Source organism: Meriones unguiculatus, chromosome 14 (assembly GCF_030254825.1).
Source record: "Meriones unguiculatus strain TT.TT164.6M chromosome 14, Bangor_MerUng_6.1, whole genome shotgun sequence".
NCBI lineage: Eukaryota > Metazoa > Chordata > Mammalia > Rodentia > Muridae > Meriones > Meriones unguiculatus.
Window position 1 is genome coordinate 24,391,761 of NC_083361.1, and position 17,059 is coordinate 24,408,819.

The 17,059-nt window shown below is 38.4% G+C and overlaps 1 protein-coding gene across 5 annotated transcripts in view; it reads left to right on the forward strand.

Annotated features, from left to right (window-relative positions):
* Positions 1-17,059, forward strand: part of Sox6 (SRY-box transcription factor 6) — a 379,078-nt gene that overhangs the window by 148,672 nt on the left and 213,347 nt on the right. For all 5 annotated transcript variants that reach the window (XM_060366990.1, XM_060366988.1, XM_060366991.1 and 2 more), the window contains exon 4: positions 6,857-6,946. In XM_060366990.1, the coding sequence (XP_060222973.1) occupies positions 6,857-6,946 (90 nt within the window). The remainder of the gene's footprint in view (positions 1-6,856; positions 6,947-17,059) is intronic.

The following is a 17,059-nucleotide window of genomic DNA, read 5'->3' on the forward strand; positions in this document are numbered from 1 at the left end:
AAAAAACATTTCTCTAAAGAAGGAATGTAGGATTCTGGGGATGTAACTCAGTTGGTAGAATACTTGTCTGAGAGGGACAAGGCCCTGAGTTAGAGCCCTAGCATTTTATGTACAACATGGAGGGTAATTTTGGGCTGCTTAGGGGGTTCTAGCTAGGCCAGGATGGAATACAGGAGATCCTATTTAGAACAAGCAAACAGATGGAATGTAGGACTAGATACACAAAAATAATTAAATTGGATCCATAATCTAATATTGCTTTTTACAGTCAGTCACATATGAATCTGACATAGTAAAACAAGTACTTGATGAACATAGACAGCAGGATCAGCAGTAACTATGGTGAAAATATCACTGGTAGAATATATTTTAGCAGTGTGTTTACCTACAGTCTCTAACAGAAATTTCTCTTACATTAATACTGTGGAGCATCTGAGGGTCTCATGTGCGCGAGAGGTAACATTGGAGAACCAAAGCCTTAGTCTGCACATGCCGCTCTCAGGAAAATGAAGCCTGTCTTGGAAGAAATGACCTGTTGAGTTCAAGGCATTTTAAAAATAATTTTGTACTGATTGCTTAGTGGAAAGAAAGCTTTTAGTTTAAACTAAATGAAGCATTGTGGAGAAAGCAAAATGGATGATTGGAAAGACCAGCCAAGCAACCTGTGGAGGAGACTGGGCTGCTGGGCACTATTGATTTTCCCTGAGGTACCCTGCATTGCTGGCACCTCTGTCTGAAGAGTTAGTCTGTCTATATATGAAGCAACTGTTAGTAAGCATAAAAATCAAGTCACTGCTGGCTGTTGTGTTGCACAGACCATAAAACTGATGTTTACCCTGCACAGATGTAGCCCAGGGCAGTTCAGTGTCCAAGTGGGTTACATAGTAATGAGAAGAGGGACTGCCTCTGACATAATCTGATAGGCCTGCTCTTTGATCACCTCCCCCTGGGGGGGGGGGGGAGCAGCCTTACCAGGCCACAGAAGAGGACAATGCAGCCACTTTTGATGTGAACTGATTGACTAAGATCAGAAAGGAGAGGAGAACCTCCCCTATCAGTGGACTTGGGGAGTGGCATGCATGCAGAAAGGGGAGGGAGGGTGGGATCGGGAGGGGAGGAGGGAGGGGCTTATGGGGAGATACAAAATGAATAAAGTGTAATTAATAAAATAAAAAATAAAAAACAAAACAAAACAAAAAAAAACCCTGATGTTTAAATAGTGACTTAAATAGTCTTCAGGAAAGCAAGCACTGAAGCTCAGTAGAGATACACCATCAGTTTGAAGTTAGTATTGCCAGCAGCCTCCTCATCTTCACCCCTTTTCTTCTCCTTCCCGAAATGAGGGTGTTCTAGCTCCAGCACCAGGCTGTGAGCCATGGAATCACCTGTGGAGTGTGTCCTTCCTTTTCTGTATTGGCACCTGCAGTGGTTATGCCTTGATGAACAGGTGAGAGGAATTGGGTTGCAAATGATCCCTGTGCTCATGTTTTAGGTGCTAGGAGCCTTGGGGAGCAGATGAGAGAGATGTCTTTTGCCTGCTCATATAGAACAGTGTAACTTTTGTGAATGTATGCTTAGTGCCAGTTGTCAGGAATGCCTAAGAAAAAGTCTGGCAGATAAAAATAGTAACTAGAGGAAAGATTGCCCCTCACATGAAAATGCCTGCATGTGAGTCTGGCAGGTTTTGGAGATGGAGCCTGTTTCCCTCTGAACATCCCAGAGCCGTGCATCTAGCAGTCCTAACATTCCCAACACCTCTGTTGCTCCCCTACACGCCCTCTTTTACAGACACACCCCCTTACTCACAGCATGTTGTTCAGTAGAGTGGCTGTGGAATTAACATTTTTCCTGGAAGGATTTTATCTGATTTAATGACCGAATCATTTTAAGGCAGGACAACAGAGTGTTACAGGAATGAAATCTCTCCCTTCACACCGATCATGCCTGTTTTACTTGAGTATTGAGTCATTAGCATGTTTATAATGGTTCTAATTTAGCACAACATTTTCTGAATTTTATCCTTGAGTCATTTACAAATTGTTCTTATTGAGTAAACAAAGGGAACAGATTGCATTTTATACTTAGCAATTTATCTGAAAGAAGAGGGGAGGGTTAATTGTTTTAAAGTTTTGGTCTGTTTGGGGAAGTGAGCCTGCTTTCTCATTGCTAGGCATAAATGTCTTACTTCTCATCTTTTTGGATGGAGAGTATGTGGAGGAGGAAAATGAAGAATTGGGAGCAGGACAAGATTGGCCACTCCCACAGGGGAGTGTGGAGCACAAGGGGGCTGGCACGAGATTATCCTAAACAGTTGGTGCATTCCTTACTGATCAAGTGCTGGAGATCCAGTCCGTCCTGGCAAAGCCTCTATGCTGACGTTTATACCGCTGCCCTGCTGTATGGGAAAGGCATGCTTTCTCTGCTCCTTCCCTAAAAATAGGACAGAGTATAGCACTGTATGAGATATTTTAAGATAGCAGAAACATTTAAGAGGTTAAAGGTTTGGCTCTCAGATCAGAAAAGCTCAGTGATATAGTGTGCACTGTTCTTTCCACACTGGATTTTCTGTGGAGTTGGTTGGTGATCTGCACACTGTGTTGGGGAATTTATTTCTAGATTTGTTTGGTTCAGACTGAAAAACACACTCTGTGGGCTTTTCTGTCAGCTCCCTGCATGAAGAGCTTGCTTGAAAACAGACTCTATTTATACCACTTGTTCTTATTTGGAAAGTCAGTTGTTTCATTGTGTGTGTGTGTGTGTGTGTGTAGGGACAGTCATCATGGAGCATTGCTTTGTATGTTATAGTGACTTCAAAATAAAACTGGCACATTTTAGTGTCTAATTATTTTTAGTGAGCTTGGAGGGTTTTAATTAAAATTTAAGAGTGCTCTTCAAGCTCTCCAAGCTCCAATTTTATCGCACTGTATTGTGGGACTCTTGCCACTGTGTGAAAAAATGTACAGTAGCTGATAACTGCATCTGTATGTCCCTAATGGAAACACTTGGGACTGCTGAGGGGTGACTAAATGTACATTGTCAAGTTTGGCTAGAAACAGAAGTCATGGGCACTTCAGATAAATTGTATGTGTTTGTAAATGTGGATAAAAGTGATTGCATCTGAAACTGATGATTCTGATGGAAAAATAAAGGGATGTCTTTACTATTGTCATAAGCATCACTAACACACACATTTCTCCTAATGTGTGAACAGTAACTGAAGCATTTGATTTTTCACTAGAATATTTAAAAGATATTTTCTGTGTCATGTTCATGATATTTTATTCCTCTGTCTTTCAGTATTGCATGGAAGTGAAAGGAATAACAAATGTTTACTCACAAATAAACTGTTTTAAAGTATACTGAAATATTTCCCATTTTCTGTCTTCTTTGGCTTTAATTATGATTTATTTATGATAAAGATAAGCCTTTATCATAATTAGTACCCTTGAGAGAAAGTGAGAGAAAATAACTGAAAACCATTCTTAAAATATCAGGCTATAGATTAGGATATAATCTCACCTTGAACTTCCCTTATTCCATGAAATTCATCATTAGCCAGTGCATTAGCACCCCATGGTAAAGCATGTCCTTTACTCATCTCAAAGCCTCAGTTTCTAAGAGGCACAACTATGTTTTACAATCTGTTATATGGTGTATTTTAAATAAAATCAGTTCTGAATTGTATCTTTTTTTTTCTTGTCAGAGAAAGTTTAGAATGAGTTTCCTGAAAGATAAAATCTTAAATTTGAAAAAAGAAGCAAGTGAAAACTTCCTGAACTTCACCCCCCCAAAAAAAACAGTATATAACTTAATAGTATATAACTTAATAACCAAAAAACTATTTAACTTAATGGTAGTCTAGAACTATAGGATCTGTATATCTTTGATTCAAATAGAGAATAACTAAAATCAAATCCCTATCTTTCATAAAATAATAGCCCAAAACACTTGGGGCCGTGTGTAGCACTGAGTAGGTATTGGGTAGGAAGGATGAACTCTAGCCTCTGATAACATGCCACACAAATTTGGGAGCACTGTAAGTTATGCCTGTTTTTAATGTGTCTACATTTCAGGGTTACTGTGTATCATCCATATTATTATGATCTTTTCTCTCAATCTTGAAATCATTTGGTTCTGTAGCTGCAGACAGCTCAGTCACAAAAGTTTGAACAGCCAAACTTAGATAATGAAATTTACTGTCGCTGACTTCTTAGTGGAAAGTTGTTTTCAGAATAATGAAATAAAACATTTGTTCTGAGACAGAACCCTAAGCGATTTAGGGGACATTTGGTTCCCCCCTTCCCTTGCCCCATTTAGAATCACTGTGGCTGCTGAACTGAGGGCCCTGTGTCCTGCTCTTTCTGTGTGCAGCATAAGGTCTCATTTGGGCAGTTTTTCCTCTTGAACTCTGCAGTTGAGCTACATCAAAACATGGTAAGGTCTGCTCTCACAGCTGCTGCTGCAAAGCTAGCGTCCTGTTGATACGCTGGAAGGCTGATGTAGTCTGGGGAGGGAGCCTCACGTTTAACCTGCATCCCTACCCATGACTGGGACCTTTGGCAGTACAACTTTTCATTTGTAACTTTGGATCTTTACATGTTTCCTCATCTCTGATCAGAAACTTCCCCAGGACAGTGGCTGGATATCGACTAGTGCCTGGCCTTTCTCACTATCTTGCTTTACTCTGTAGCACCAGAGTGGTCCTGGAGGGACTGACCATCAGATGAGTAGTCAAGAGACGGTGTTAATGCAAAGATTTCCAGAATTAGGATGAGAACCATGCATATGACTGTTAGTGCCTTCAGATAAATATTATCAGTGATAGTTATTAAATATCTTCCTGTCTATAAATGTAGATCCACAAAGCCTGTTTTATCGCTTCCTTCAGGTTTTCTACTTAAGCAGGAGCTGGGGTAGCTGGGTCTCATTTAGCAAGAATAGAAAATGCTTTGGAGCCTCTGAATGTGTAGCTCCCCAGTGAAACTGGCTGGGTTTATGTTGGAGTATACATTCTTGTCCATAGAGTTGTCTTTTGTTTCCCATGAAGCATCAGCATTCTTTCCTCAGATCTCTGGGGTATTTCAAGTCTATTTATAGGAATTATAGGCAATGCCCTACGTCTAGTGTGTCTGTGTAGACTTGACCTGACTTTATGGCCATCCTTGAAGTGCTATGATTTTGTCTGATGGGTCTACCATCTCAACTCTAACGTAAACAGACATTTTGAAGTCCTGCATCTATGCCAGTGAGCATCAGTTTAATGCAATGACAGAACATAGAAGAATGGGTGAAAACAGAACAAATCCTGATAGGGTATAAAATTCAAGATTGTTTGTTGTTCTTTTTCATCTGTTATCTAATATTGTAACTATCTGGTTTAGAAATCCCAAACTGATTGGAGAAGCAATGATGTCTGCCAGGCACGCCTGTGAAGATTTGCTACTTAGCTCTATAAACTCAGTATTAATATTGGAAAAATATAGCTATTGAACAAACCACATACCATATTTATGAATGTTTAGTGGAGTGAAGTTCCAGAAGAGGCAGAGGGCTTTCGCTTAATAGCCTTTCTATGTAGAAAGGACACAGGGTCCTGTGACAGTATCGGCTCTTTCATGACATAGGATCTGGATTCCATCCATTCCCTGATTGATTGATCTTGTCACAAACAAATGTTAATTGTTTTCAGCAATGCCTTCTAATCATGAGAAGGTCTTCTCATCTCTTGAGCAAGGATCACTGCCTTTTCCAAAGCTTATCTAGCCTCTAAAGCCCTTTAGAGACATTTTGACCTAACTGTCAATCTGAAAAATTTAAGGCGGATTTAGAAGCTAGACGGAAAACAAAATGAAAGAGAAAATGCTCAAAAGATAGTTGGTGATATGGGGGAGAAAAATTATTTGGAACTGTAGAAACCATTTTAAATATAATTTAAAAAGAAAGTTATCAGAATTTTGACACTTGGAATGCTAAAGTTTAATGGGAGTTTTAAAATCTGCATTCCCTGGAAACATGGCCTGTTTGTTGAGTTGAGTATTGAAAAGGTACATGCAGACAATTATAAGCAGGAGGCCTGCTTGCAAGTCCATCAGAATCCAGAGAAGAAAGCAATGCACATAGGAAAAAATAGATTATTGTTAAGGCATTCTCATGTTTGTGTTTCTGTAACATTATGGATCTTTATAAAAACAGATGTAATTGCTCCCTGTAATCTAGAACATTATTTTAAAATGCACTAGGATGGATACTATTTAAATATGTGTTTTCTTTAATAAACATATATATTGCTTTTTATATAAAAGTTTTAGCAGTTTTCACTATGAGGACATAAAAAACATTTTGATTTAATTTAATTTTGATTTAATTGAAAGAGCAATTTAATTAGTTTTGATTTAATTTTACTTATCTAATGTTTAAGTTTTACAAAAGTTGAATTTCTCTTTAATGAGCTAAATAGTTACAGGTCAATTGGCCTCTTCTCCCTTAATGATTTATCATTGTTCCTTGCACAGCATATAAATTTTGCTTAACCTTAAAAAAATCACCTGGGCTAAAAGAAATACCATTTAAATTTAAAGCCTTAGAAAGGAGCCTTTGTTCTGCCTTATCAGTCTGATAAATGATAAACATTGATTAAATATTGCTGGAATCGGCTGCTAAGCATGGATTACAGAAAACTATCATCCTAGGGCAGTGGTTTATCTCAGTCATGGTGTTTTATTATAGAGAATGGTAGAATTTAAACAACAGCAACAGAAACAGCTTTTGTTCGTTTCCCAAGGAGCCAGTTGCTCAAGTAGCTAGCCCTCTGGGTCTGTAACACACATCTTTAATACTTACTTTTGTATTTTAATAGATTCCTCCTGCATGGAAAAACTACTTTCAAAAGATTGGAAGGAAAAAATGGAAAGACTAAATACAAGTGAACTTCTCGGAGAAATCAAAGGTAAAATATAAAAAGTATAAAATGTGTCCCTGTTACTTCACACACCCCAGTCAGCTGCTGGTCTTCATGCCAGGACCCTAAATTAGGTTTCATGGAAGAATAGGTGTGATACATTCCTGAATGACTTCTGTGTGAAGTGTGCACTGTGGACATTTGCTGTCCCGATGTCAGTGTACAAACTTATCTTGTGAATTTACTTGATAAAAGTGATGGAGGGAGATTTTTGTCAAACAATAAAGAGCAGTTTAAAGATCTAGTTTGCTCCCCTTACTAGGGAACCCACTTGGAGACTGAGTCTATGGGCTATATCTGAGCAGGGGGTTAGATCTTCTCCATGCATGGTCCTTGGTTGATATCAGTCTTTGCAGGGCCCAGGACCCAGTTTTTTTTTGTTTGTTTGTTTTTTGTTTTTTTGGTTTTTTTTTGTTTGTTTGTTTGTTTGTTTTTGCCTCTGTTGGACTCTGTTTGGAGCTCCTGTCTCCTCCAGGTTTCTATAAGATTCCCTGTATTTTGCACAAAGTTTGGCTGAGTTTTAGCCTCTGCTTTGATCAGTATAGTCTTTCATGGGCCGTCTGTGGTAGGCTCCTGTCCTGTTCCCTTCTTCTCCTGCTTCGGTTGTCTATTCTGTTTGCCCTTTTGAATGAGGATTGAACATCTTCCCTATGGTCCTCCTTCTTATTTAGTTTCTTTAGGAGTATAGATTTTAGTATGTTTATCTTATATATCTGGCATGAACTCAGTGGCCAGATCTCTGATTACCTCCCCCGGGTGTGTGTGTGTGTGTGTGTGTGTGTGTGTGTGTGTGTGTGCGCGCGCGCGCGCAGCTTTGCCAGGCCACAAAGGAAGACAATGTAGCCAGTCCTGATTGAGACCTGATAGGCTAGGGTCAGATGGAAGAGGAGGAAGACCTCCCCTATCAGTGGACTGGGGGAGGGGCATAGGGGAAAAATAGGGAGGGTAGGATTGGGAGGAGATAAGGGAGAGCACCATAGCAGGGATATAAAGTGAATGAATTCTAATAAATAATAAATAAACAAAAAATGAAGATAATGTTTGTTCTGTTAGAATCATAATAAAGCACAACTTATAGATTAAAGTTATTTGTGTGATCTCTTGCTGGAAAGAGGCTATCTATAAAATCCCAACAGAAGTAGATTGAATAGGCCCTGCATCACACATTTTGGGTGATTTCTGAGCCCTATTTACTTTGGTTCCCATCCTCCCTTTATCACTTTACGCCTGAGCAGTTTTGGACAAAGCACTGAATTTCTCTACACTTATATTCCTTTGTCTCCATGGAGGTGATAAGAGCTTCTACTTCATATGCTCCTTCACACAGAGAGAGTTGACACAGAAAAGGCTTCACAGATGTAGCACTTGGCAGAGTGTGGGAAGTGCAGGTTACAGTGCTTGGCACTGTTAACAGGCCCAGAGGATTCAAAACTGATTCATAGCCAAGAGAGTTCTGGGATTTAGCGTTTCTGGCTCTTGGACTCCTAGAATATCATTGTTTTCTAATTTACTTCTTTTTGTGGCTCTGGGAACTAAACTAGACAGGAACTAAACAAAGTACTAGGAAGCCCTGTAGCTTCATGCCCTGCCTGTATGTCACATGTCATCTTTCTAAAACATTAAGAAATGAAGGAGTACAATGTGTTTTAGTATTGTGTTAACCTGTGAGTAAAATGTCTGTGCTTCTGGCCTAATCCACCCTTGTGTGGAGGCATTTCTGGAGAAGAAGTGTTATACTCTTTTACTTTGGTGTCATGAGAGGAAGGACCAGCTATGAATGCTGTCAGTCATCTCTCACAGATTTCCACATTCTGTTTGCAGGAACACTTCAAGATCTTAATCACATTAGTCCCCCCAGATTTATCAAACAATTTTGGGTTGTTTGGCTCAGTTAAGACAACCATTTAGTAGTAGATATCTCATGAAATGTTATTTTTAATTTATTGCAGAAAGTTGGTAGACCTCTGTTCCATTCAACTCAAATGAGGAGAATAGTTGTCCTTTCCCAAAGAATAACTAATAGCTCATTCCATTAACTAACATGGTGTTAAAATCAAGTGGAAATGGGATATTATTTTGAATTTTACTGCTTTTGCTTTGTACTTATAAAGGCCATTTGCTATTTTGGAAGAAAAGGAATCTCAACATAACTGATGGGTAGAAAGAAAAGTCATTAGTGACATATTCTCCATCCAGCTGCAATAACACGGGCTGTGTGACTTCACACATCATTTTTTGTTTTCTTCTCTTCCCAAAGCCTTTGGTTTTTATAACAGTGAGGACAAAAATGGCTTATGCAAAGGCAAGCGTTGCCAACATGAGTGATGAGGGTCTTGCTTTCTCCTAGCAGCATGAAAGCTAACATTTTATTATCTACATGCTAATAAACTCTGTTTTTTTATACACTTCATGGTGTGTCTCCTCCTATATCTTTCACTTTTATTTATATTTAATTCTGATTGAGTTTAAAAAATAAAAAAAGCACAAGTTTTAGGTGCTCAAAATGTGTAATTCTCAAAAGTGAAACAGGCAGAATCAAGCCTTTCTGCTCCCTTTCTCTGGAGGCCCTGTATGTTATTTGAGCTTCCAGTGGTGAGATATTCTGAATTTTATAGACATAAATGATAACATTCTAACATTTTCCATTTAACTTATTCTACATTTTTCTTTTCATACATTTTAGTATTTCATCACCACATACATTACATGCAGAAAATATTACCAATCATACATTACTTTAGACGTTAAAAAAACCTTAGTTAAGTGGTAATTCAAAAAGTTGATTTAACTGATGTGGAGAGAACACACTTTTTGTTGTATGTGACTTGGCCAGCTGTATTCCTGCACTCAGTGTCCTCTCTCTGAGGGTTAAGGTAATTGACACTGGATCTCTGAGGATTATGTGCTGTTGTGGGTTATCAGTAGCTCCTATCTTAAGCATTGTCTCTCAGTAGGTCCTACTTTCCCCTGATTCCAAAATTCATACATATTTATTTGTAAGAAATAGAGTACAACATACAATAAAACAAAGGTGCTCTATAATTTTGCCTAAATCTCTCATCTATACCCCAAGTTTTGTATAAAGTTAGTATCATCCCCTTTGTGAGCTGCTTCTTCTGCTAAGTGTAGGTTTTCCTTTTGATAGATAATCTTTAAAATTCATTATTGGCAAACACATGCCATAAAAGTGAGGTTTCATGAGTCAGCCAATCTATTTACTCAACACCAAGTTGCTCATTTCCCTCTAAATGACTTGTCCAGAGTTTGCTGGGCTGTCAGAGATTGAGAACTCTTGGGTACATTTGAGTAGCATCACATTCCTTTTTTCTTCTCCTTTAAGGGCTTGATTCTGTTGCAGTTGGTTTGGGTAGGCTTCTCCCACCCTTGAGATTAGGTATTATTCTGCCATATTTTCTTCCAATTAGTTGGTTCTTTATTGAAACATTTAACCATTTCTTTCCTCTGCAATATATTTTGATGCATAATGTCAACTAGAGTTACAGTTTTTTTAAACAGTTAAAAAATAACATTATGTACTATGACTGAATGCTCTGAACCCTTTTAACTTGGGATAGTATCTTTCCCTATACTTAATTATATATTTGGTATAATTTATATAAACTTTTACCAGTACTTTAGTAATTATTAATACACTGTATTTCATATTTATCCAAGGTATTTTCATACTTTTTAAAAGTTTATCTCAGAATGTTTTATATCAGTGTGTCAATGAACACTCTAAAATGTTTTAAAATCACATTTATATAGAATTGTTGAATGAACAGACAACTTTATAAAATTGTATATTTTTATGGAGACAATTTATTCAATACTTTGTTTGAATATTTATTAATATAAATGTGTAAGTATGTGTATGTGCATGTGTATGGGTGTTGTTTGCATGCATGTGTATTCAGTGTCCACAGAGGACACCAGATCCCTGGAACTGGAGTTACAGCCAGTTGTGAAACACTGTGACAGTGTTAGGGACAGAACTCAGATCATCTATCATGCTCTTAACCACCGAGCTATCTCTCCATCCTCCTAATCAATTCCTGTGTGTCCCTCAGGAGACTTTTGGTTTTAATTCTAAACATTTCCTTTTGCATCTCATCCTTTAATCTTATTGTGTTTCTTTTACTATATTTAGAGATTATACTGTCTTGGAAATTCATTTTACTGGTTTGCTGTATAAATTCCATCCTTATTAAGCTTGCCTCTTTGTCCCATTGTTTCAAATCACATTACCTAAACTGCTAAGGACAATATTAAGCAATAGATAAGCAGTAGCAGATATTTTGTCAGAATTTTTAGTTTATAGTGTTAATTATAGTATTCCACACTTTGTATTGACACAAGCTATTTTTTAAAGTATTTTCTCATATAGCCCAGGCTGGCTTTGAACTTGTAATTACCAAGGATTACACTGAATCCTTGTTTCTCCTGTGCTGATATTACAGGCACGCACCACCATTTCTACACCAGTTATTGTTCTTTAATTAAAGTATAATTTATCATTAAAAATATGGTTTTTACTCTAGACTCTTAGAAGTCTCTATGAGGGATTGTGTTGTCCTTTATGGCACACCTTGCTGGTTTGGGCATTTGAATTTATTATGAAATAGACACAGGTTAATTGTGGAATCTTCTTCTCTGAATGTCCTGCAGGTGCATTTCTCATAGACTGAATTGATTGTGACTTATTTGTTGTAATTGTTCTATACATGTCCCTATATATCCATCTTCCAGAGTTTAAAGTAGGACTGGCCTTTATTTCCTTTCTAGATAATGTAATAGCAAGTAGATTATATGTATATTGAAAATTTGAACAATATATTCAGAAAACACCAGAACCTAGAAACAATATCTACTTTTTAAGTTTTTTAACTAAAATATTTTTTTTCTATAATCATATAGTTTTTGAGATTTTCAAATGTGTTATCATTGATTTAATCTATAGTATCCATCATTTCAAGTCTTCTGTATGTTTTCTGTTATTTATGTAAATTTTAGTTTTGCAAATTTGGCTTTTTCCTTTTGTCTTTCACTTCCCTTGACAGTAGTTTTTCCACTATTTACCCTTTTCCCCTAAAGACTCAATTTTAGAATTTATGTATTGATGCTGCCCTTTTCAACATACCATTCAAATCATCTTGCTTTTGTTTTTACTGTTTCTTATTCTTTATTTCCTTTCTACTTTTTCTTTGTTTTAATGTATTTTAACTTCCCACATTAAATGCTTAATTGAAAAAAAAGAAAAATTTTAAACAATATTAAAGGCACTTGGTTATGAGTATGTTCCTAGAAATGGCTTTATGTGCTCCTGACTGTGTGCCTTTAGAATTTTTGCCATTTTATGGATATTCAATAATTACATATTTGCTAACTATTTTATGTTGATACATTTTCCATAAGTTTATATCTCATCTTAAAGTCATGCCGCGTAACAAAGTTATTGAAAGGAAGGAATAGCTACCATCATCCATTCTATGGCTCCACTATAGGAGCCATAGAATGTTTAAGAGAAGATTGAAAACAATAAGCTCCACTCCACTATAGAAATGGAGCCATAGAATGGATAAGAGAAGATTGAAAATTGAGTTTTCAATCCGGACACCCTAATATTCCTATACAATTAAGAAACAGTAATTTCTTTTAAAGATTTCACTATAAAAATTGCTTCATATACTAACTATGCAGATGAAGCACCACAGGCTGCTAAAACCTGTGGCTAGCAGCCAAACTACAGCTGAAGTTTGAGGGATACCAAGTCAGAGTTATCAATGAGTCTGTGTCTTATCTAGCATTTTTCTTGCTCGTTTAAAGTTTTTTTTTATTTTAAAGTATTTATTTATTTAATGTTCATTGGTGTTCTGCTTTCATGTATGTGTGTGAGGGTGTCAAATCTGGAATTATAGACAGTTGTGAACTTCCATGTGGGCGCTGAGAATTGAACCTGTGCCCTTTGGAAGAGTAGCCAGTGCTCTTAACCACTGAGCCATCTCTTCAGCCCCTATTTTATTATTTTTAATGATATATATGTATGTGCCTGTGTGTGGAGTATACACAGGAATGCAGGCACCCAAGGCAGCTAGAGGGGTCAGATCCCCTTGAGCTGGAGTTGCAGGTGGTTGGGAGCAGTTAAATGTGGATGTTGGGTACCAAACTTGAGTCCTTTGTAAGAGCAGCAAGTGTTCTTAAAACCACTGAGCCACCTCACCAGCCACTGTCTTTATTGTTTATATTTAAGGCAGAAAACAATATGTTTCTATTACATATACATTCTGAGTGGTTTGTCGTAGCCATTTGATAGGAACATCACTTCGAACATCACATCTTCTCAGTGTGGTATGAACAACTAACCCTTTAAATACGCTAGGGGAAAATCGCACAGCTTCATGTATTGACATAGTTCTGCGGGTCACCCCTTTTCTACTGGCATATTACTTAGGGGTAGAACCTGGCAACCTGCATGAGATTAATAGCAGCAATCTCATGGTGAAGAGCCCAGAACATTTCTTATGAAGAATTAAAGACAGGCAGAAGGGGTCGTTCTGGCACATGCTGTCATGAACATGCTGTTCATGTTCTGGCACATGAAGTTGTTGGGTAGAAGAGCAAATGTCTGTGCTGTTTGAAGGAGCTGGGATAACAGAACAACATCTGAAGAAGGCATGGCACCTTATGTTGATACAGTTGAATTGTGTGTGTTAGCAGAGGGTTCCTGGAATATAGCATGTCATAGGGAACATGGTAAAAATCTTGTGAGTTCTTTATTGTTCACAAAGCAGAAAAATTAAAACCCCTAAAACTGTGAGTACTGGCTTGCAACACTTTTAACCCCCAGACTCAGGAGACTGAGGCGGGAGGATTTCCATGAGTTTGAAGCCAGCCTGGACCACATGGTGAATTTCAGGCTAGTCATCCTGTCTAAAAACAAAAATTGAAGTCAGGTTTGGTAGTGTATACCTCAATCCCAGCACTTTGAAAGCAGAGATAGGTAGCTCTCCGTATGTTGGAAGCCAGCCTGGTCTATACAGTGAATTCCAGGAAAGCCAGGATTGAGAAAACAAAACAAAGAAAAACTTGTAGGTATGGTGGCTCTCTCCTTTAATCCTAACAGTAGGGAGGCACAGAAGCCTTACACTTAACACCAAAGGGGGAAGCTGGACTTAGCTCCTGGTCTCTCCCACAGAACACACTAGCTTTTGATTTTGACAAGTAACATGGCCTCAATATATAATACTTACTGCCATCTGTGCTTCAATGACTGAGAGAGGAGTAGAGACATGTGACAAGAAGACAGAGTGCAAGGCAGAACTGTGGTGGGTTTGAGTTGGGCCGTGCTGAGTGTGTGTGTGTGTGTGTGTGTGTGTTTTGAGACAGGGTTTCTCTTGTAGTCCTGGATGTTCTGGACTAGCTTTGTAGAGTAGGCTGGCCTGGAACTCACAGAGATCAGCTTGCCTCTGCCTCCCTGGGGCTGGGATTACAGGCATGTACACACACCTGGCTAATATGAGGCTGATACTGAGCCTGCAGTACAAGAACCTGTACCCTCTTGCCACATGGAGGTTTGCCTTCTTCAGTTCCCAGGAGAGGTTCTGAACTAGTGCCCTACTTCACACATCTTCCCTATATGTGGTGGCTGGGGTCTCCTGTTTGGCGTGAAAGCAGAAACTGTGCCAGGGAAACAGTGATGTTGGTTGTCTAAGTTAGCACTAACTGTGCTTGTGTTTGTCAAGCACCCAGATGATAAGAGACATAAAAAGATGATGTGCAGTGAAGGAAACAAGGAATCTAGTGTTTCCTTTCTAGTATCATTTATGATTAAATGTTTTGCTATATACATTTAGGTATAAGGTAGGTGCATTTGAGGTTATAACCTCCTACAGCTTAGAAAAATGAAGTTGTTTTTTTTTTTTTTTTTCTGATGGAAAAATGACCAAGAATGCATTTTCAGGGGTATTTCTGCGAATGGGTGCAGTGTTTTTCAGAGCTATTACTGAAGTACAGTCATAGTCATGCATAGTATTTGCTGCTGTGTCTGAGCAACTGGTTGGGCCGTAGCCAGCTTTGGTTCTTATCATGTATGCTGAAGAGCAGAGGTGCCTCATTGTTCTTTTGTCACTATTTCCAGAAGATGTAAAGGCAGGGACTATATGTCATATAGAATGAGCTGTTACAGCTCTGCATGTAGCAAATACTGAAGTGAAAACATAAATTTAAACTGGGGGTGGTGGTTAGGCCTGCAATCCTAGAACTCAGGAGGATGGGGCAGGAGGACTGTAGGTTTGAGGCCAGCATGGATTATATTGTGAGTTCAAGGTGGGCCTGGACTACATAGTGAGGCTGTGTCTCCAAAACCGAAGAGACAGCATATACACGCACTCACACACATAAGTATATAGATGTAGATATAGATGTAGATGTAGATATGATATAAATATAGCAGGAACCAAAAAGGAAATTCACCCTAACACTTCTGTGAAGTACTTCTGAGGACCTAGTTTCATCTCAGTTTTGATTGCCAGCAGGAATCCTTAGAGGAAAGGATAGGCTTGCAGAGATTCATGGTTAATTTCAGGGCGTGATAGGTCTTAAAGGTCAAATAGGACAGGATGTTCTAGAAGTAGCTTAGGCAGGATTGTTCTCTCCAAGGTCAGACTGGATCTTCCAATTCCCACAGAATCGGTATTCTGTATCAGCCACTGACTTTACATGTCCAGTGCCCCCTACTCTGTTTATTCTCATAAGGACCTAAGCTACACTGCAGCACTCAGGAGCTTACTTCCTACCATGGTCCTACCCCACCCCTGACCCCCTCTACACACACACACACACACACACACACACACACACACACACACACGGAATCCCCTGTTCTAGGAGTGATGATGTCCACTGTTTTCTACTATAAGTAATCATAGGACTCAATTGACTGGGAAGGAACTATGATTCTATATTTTGAATATTTGTTTATAAATGAGTGTTTACTGAATTTCTACTCATAAATTTATGATAATCTCTTCTTCCTCTGGAAAGACTTCAAAAACCAGAAGCAGACTTGGAGAGATGACTAGTGGATTAAGAGCACTTTATGCTCTTGCAGGGGACCCAGGTTCAATTCCCAGCATCTAGATGGTTACTTATAACTGCCAGTCCCTCCCAGGGTTCCTGCTGTCCTCTTCAGGTCTCTGCAGACACCAGGCATGTACTCAGTACCCATACATATATGCAGACTCTTACATATCCACATAAAAAGAATTAAAAGATACTAAAACAGAAAAATGCTTAGAGATGACTCTTTTGCCATTTCACCAATAAAATCAGCAAAGTTCATTTATTTGGTGATTAAAAAAATACTGTTTAAATAATAATGTGCCACTGCTTGTTTAGATTTCATGTATTTGAAAGTTGCAATTTTTTTTTTTTAATGCCCTGAGCTGCTCTGTATGCTAGCTTATGAGTTCAGGGATGCTGTCTTCTTCCCTCGTGGTCTTATGACATGATGCAGTTGGCTGACAGCCAGTGCCCTTTGTACAAATTTTGTAGCATAGTCACTTCAGAGTCACATCAGGAATCACAGACGCTCAAGAAATTAGAGCTGGAGGCTTTTTGTCTGTTATACAATCCGACTTGTTTTTCTCCAGATAAGTCCAGAAAGCTACTGCTCTAAACCACATGGTAAATTACTAAGGTAGAAACTTAATATTCTGCTCCAAATAACATGTTTAGCCAATTTCACATAGTCTTTTGGTCGTCTTGTAATCAATAGCAAGTAATTACGGGAGAACTCCTGGATTCCTTTAGCCAGCAACAAATGCACAAAGCAGCCCTCTGAGCACATCCACACGTTTGGATCCAGCAGCACCACGGTTTCTAATTACACCGCTTTGCATGAGTGTAGACATCTCAGAGCTTTCCTTTGTACTCTCTGCTATAAACATCTTTTCCTTCTTTTGAAGTCTGTGTGACATACATGCAAGCAATTAAAGCCTCCCCCCACCCTCCACTGGAGGTTGGAGACACAAGGTCTTCTTAATTAAAATTCTAACAAAAGCTACCGGCAAAAATTCCTACTATATGATTAAGGTCTAAAGT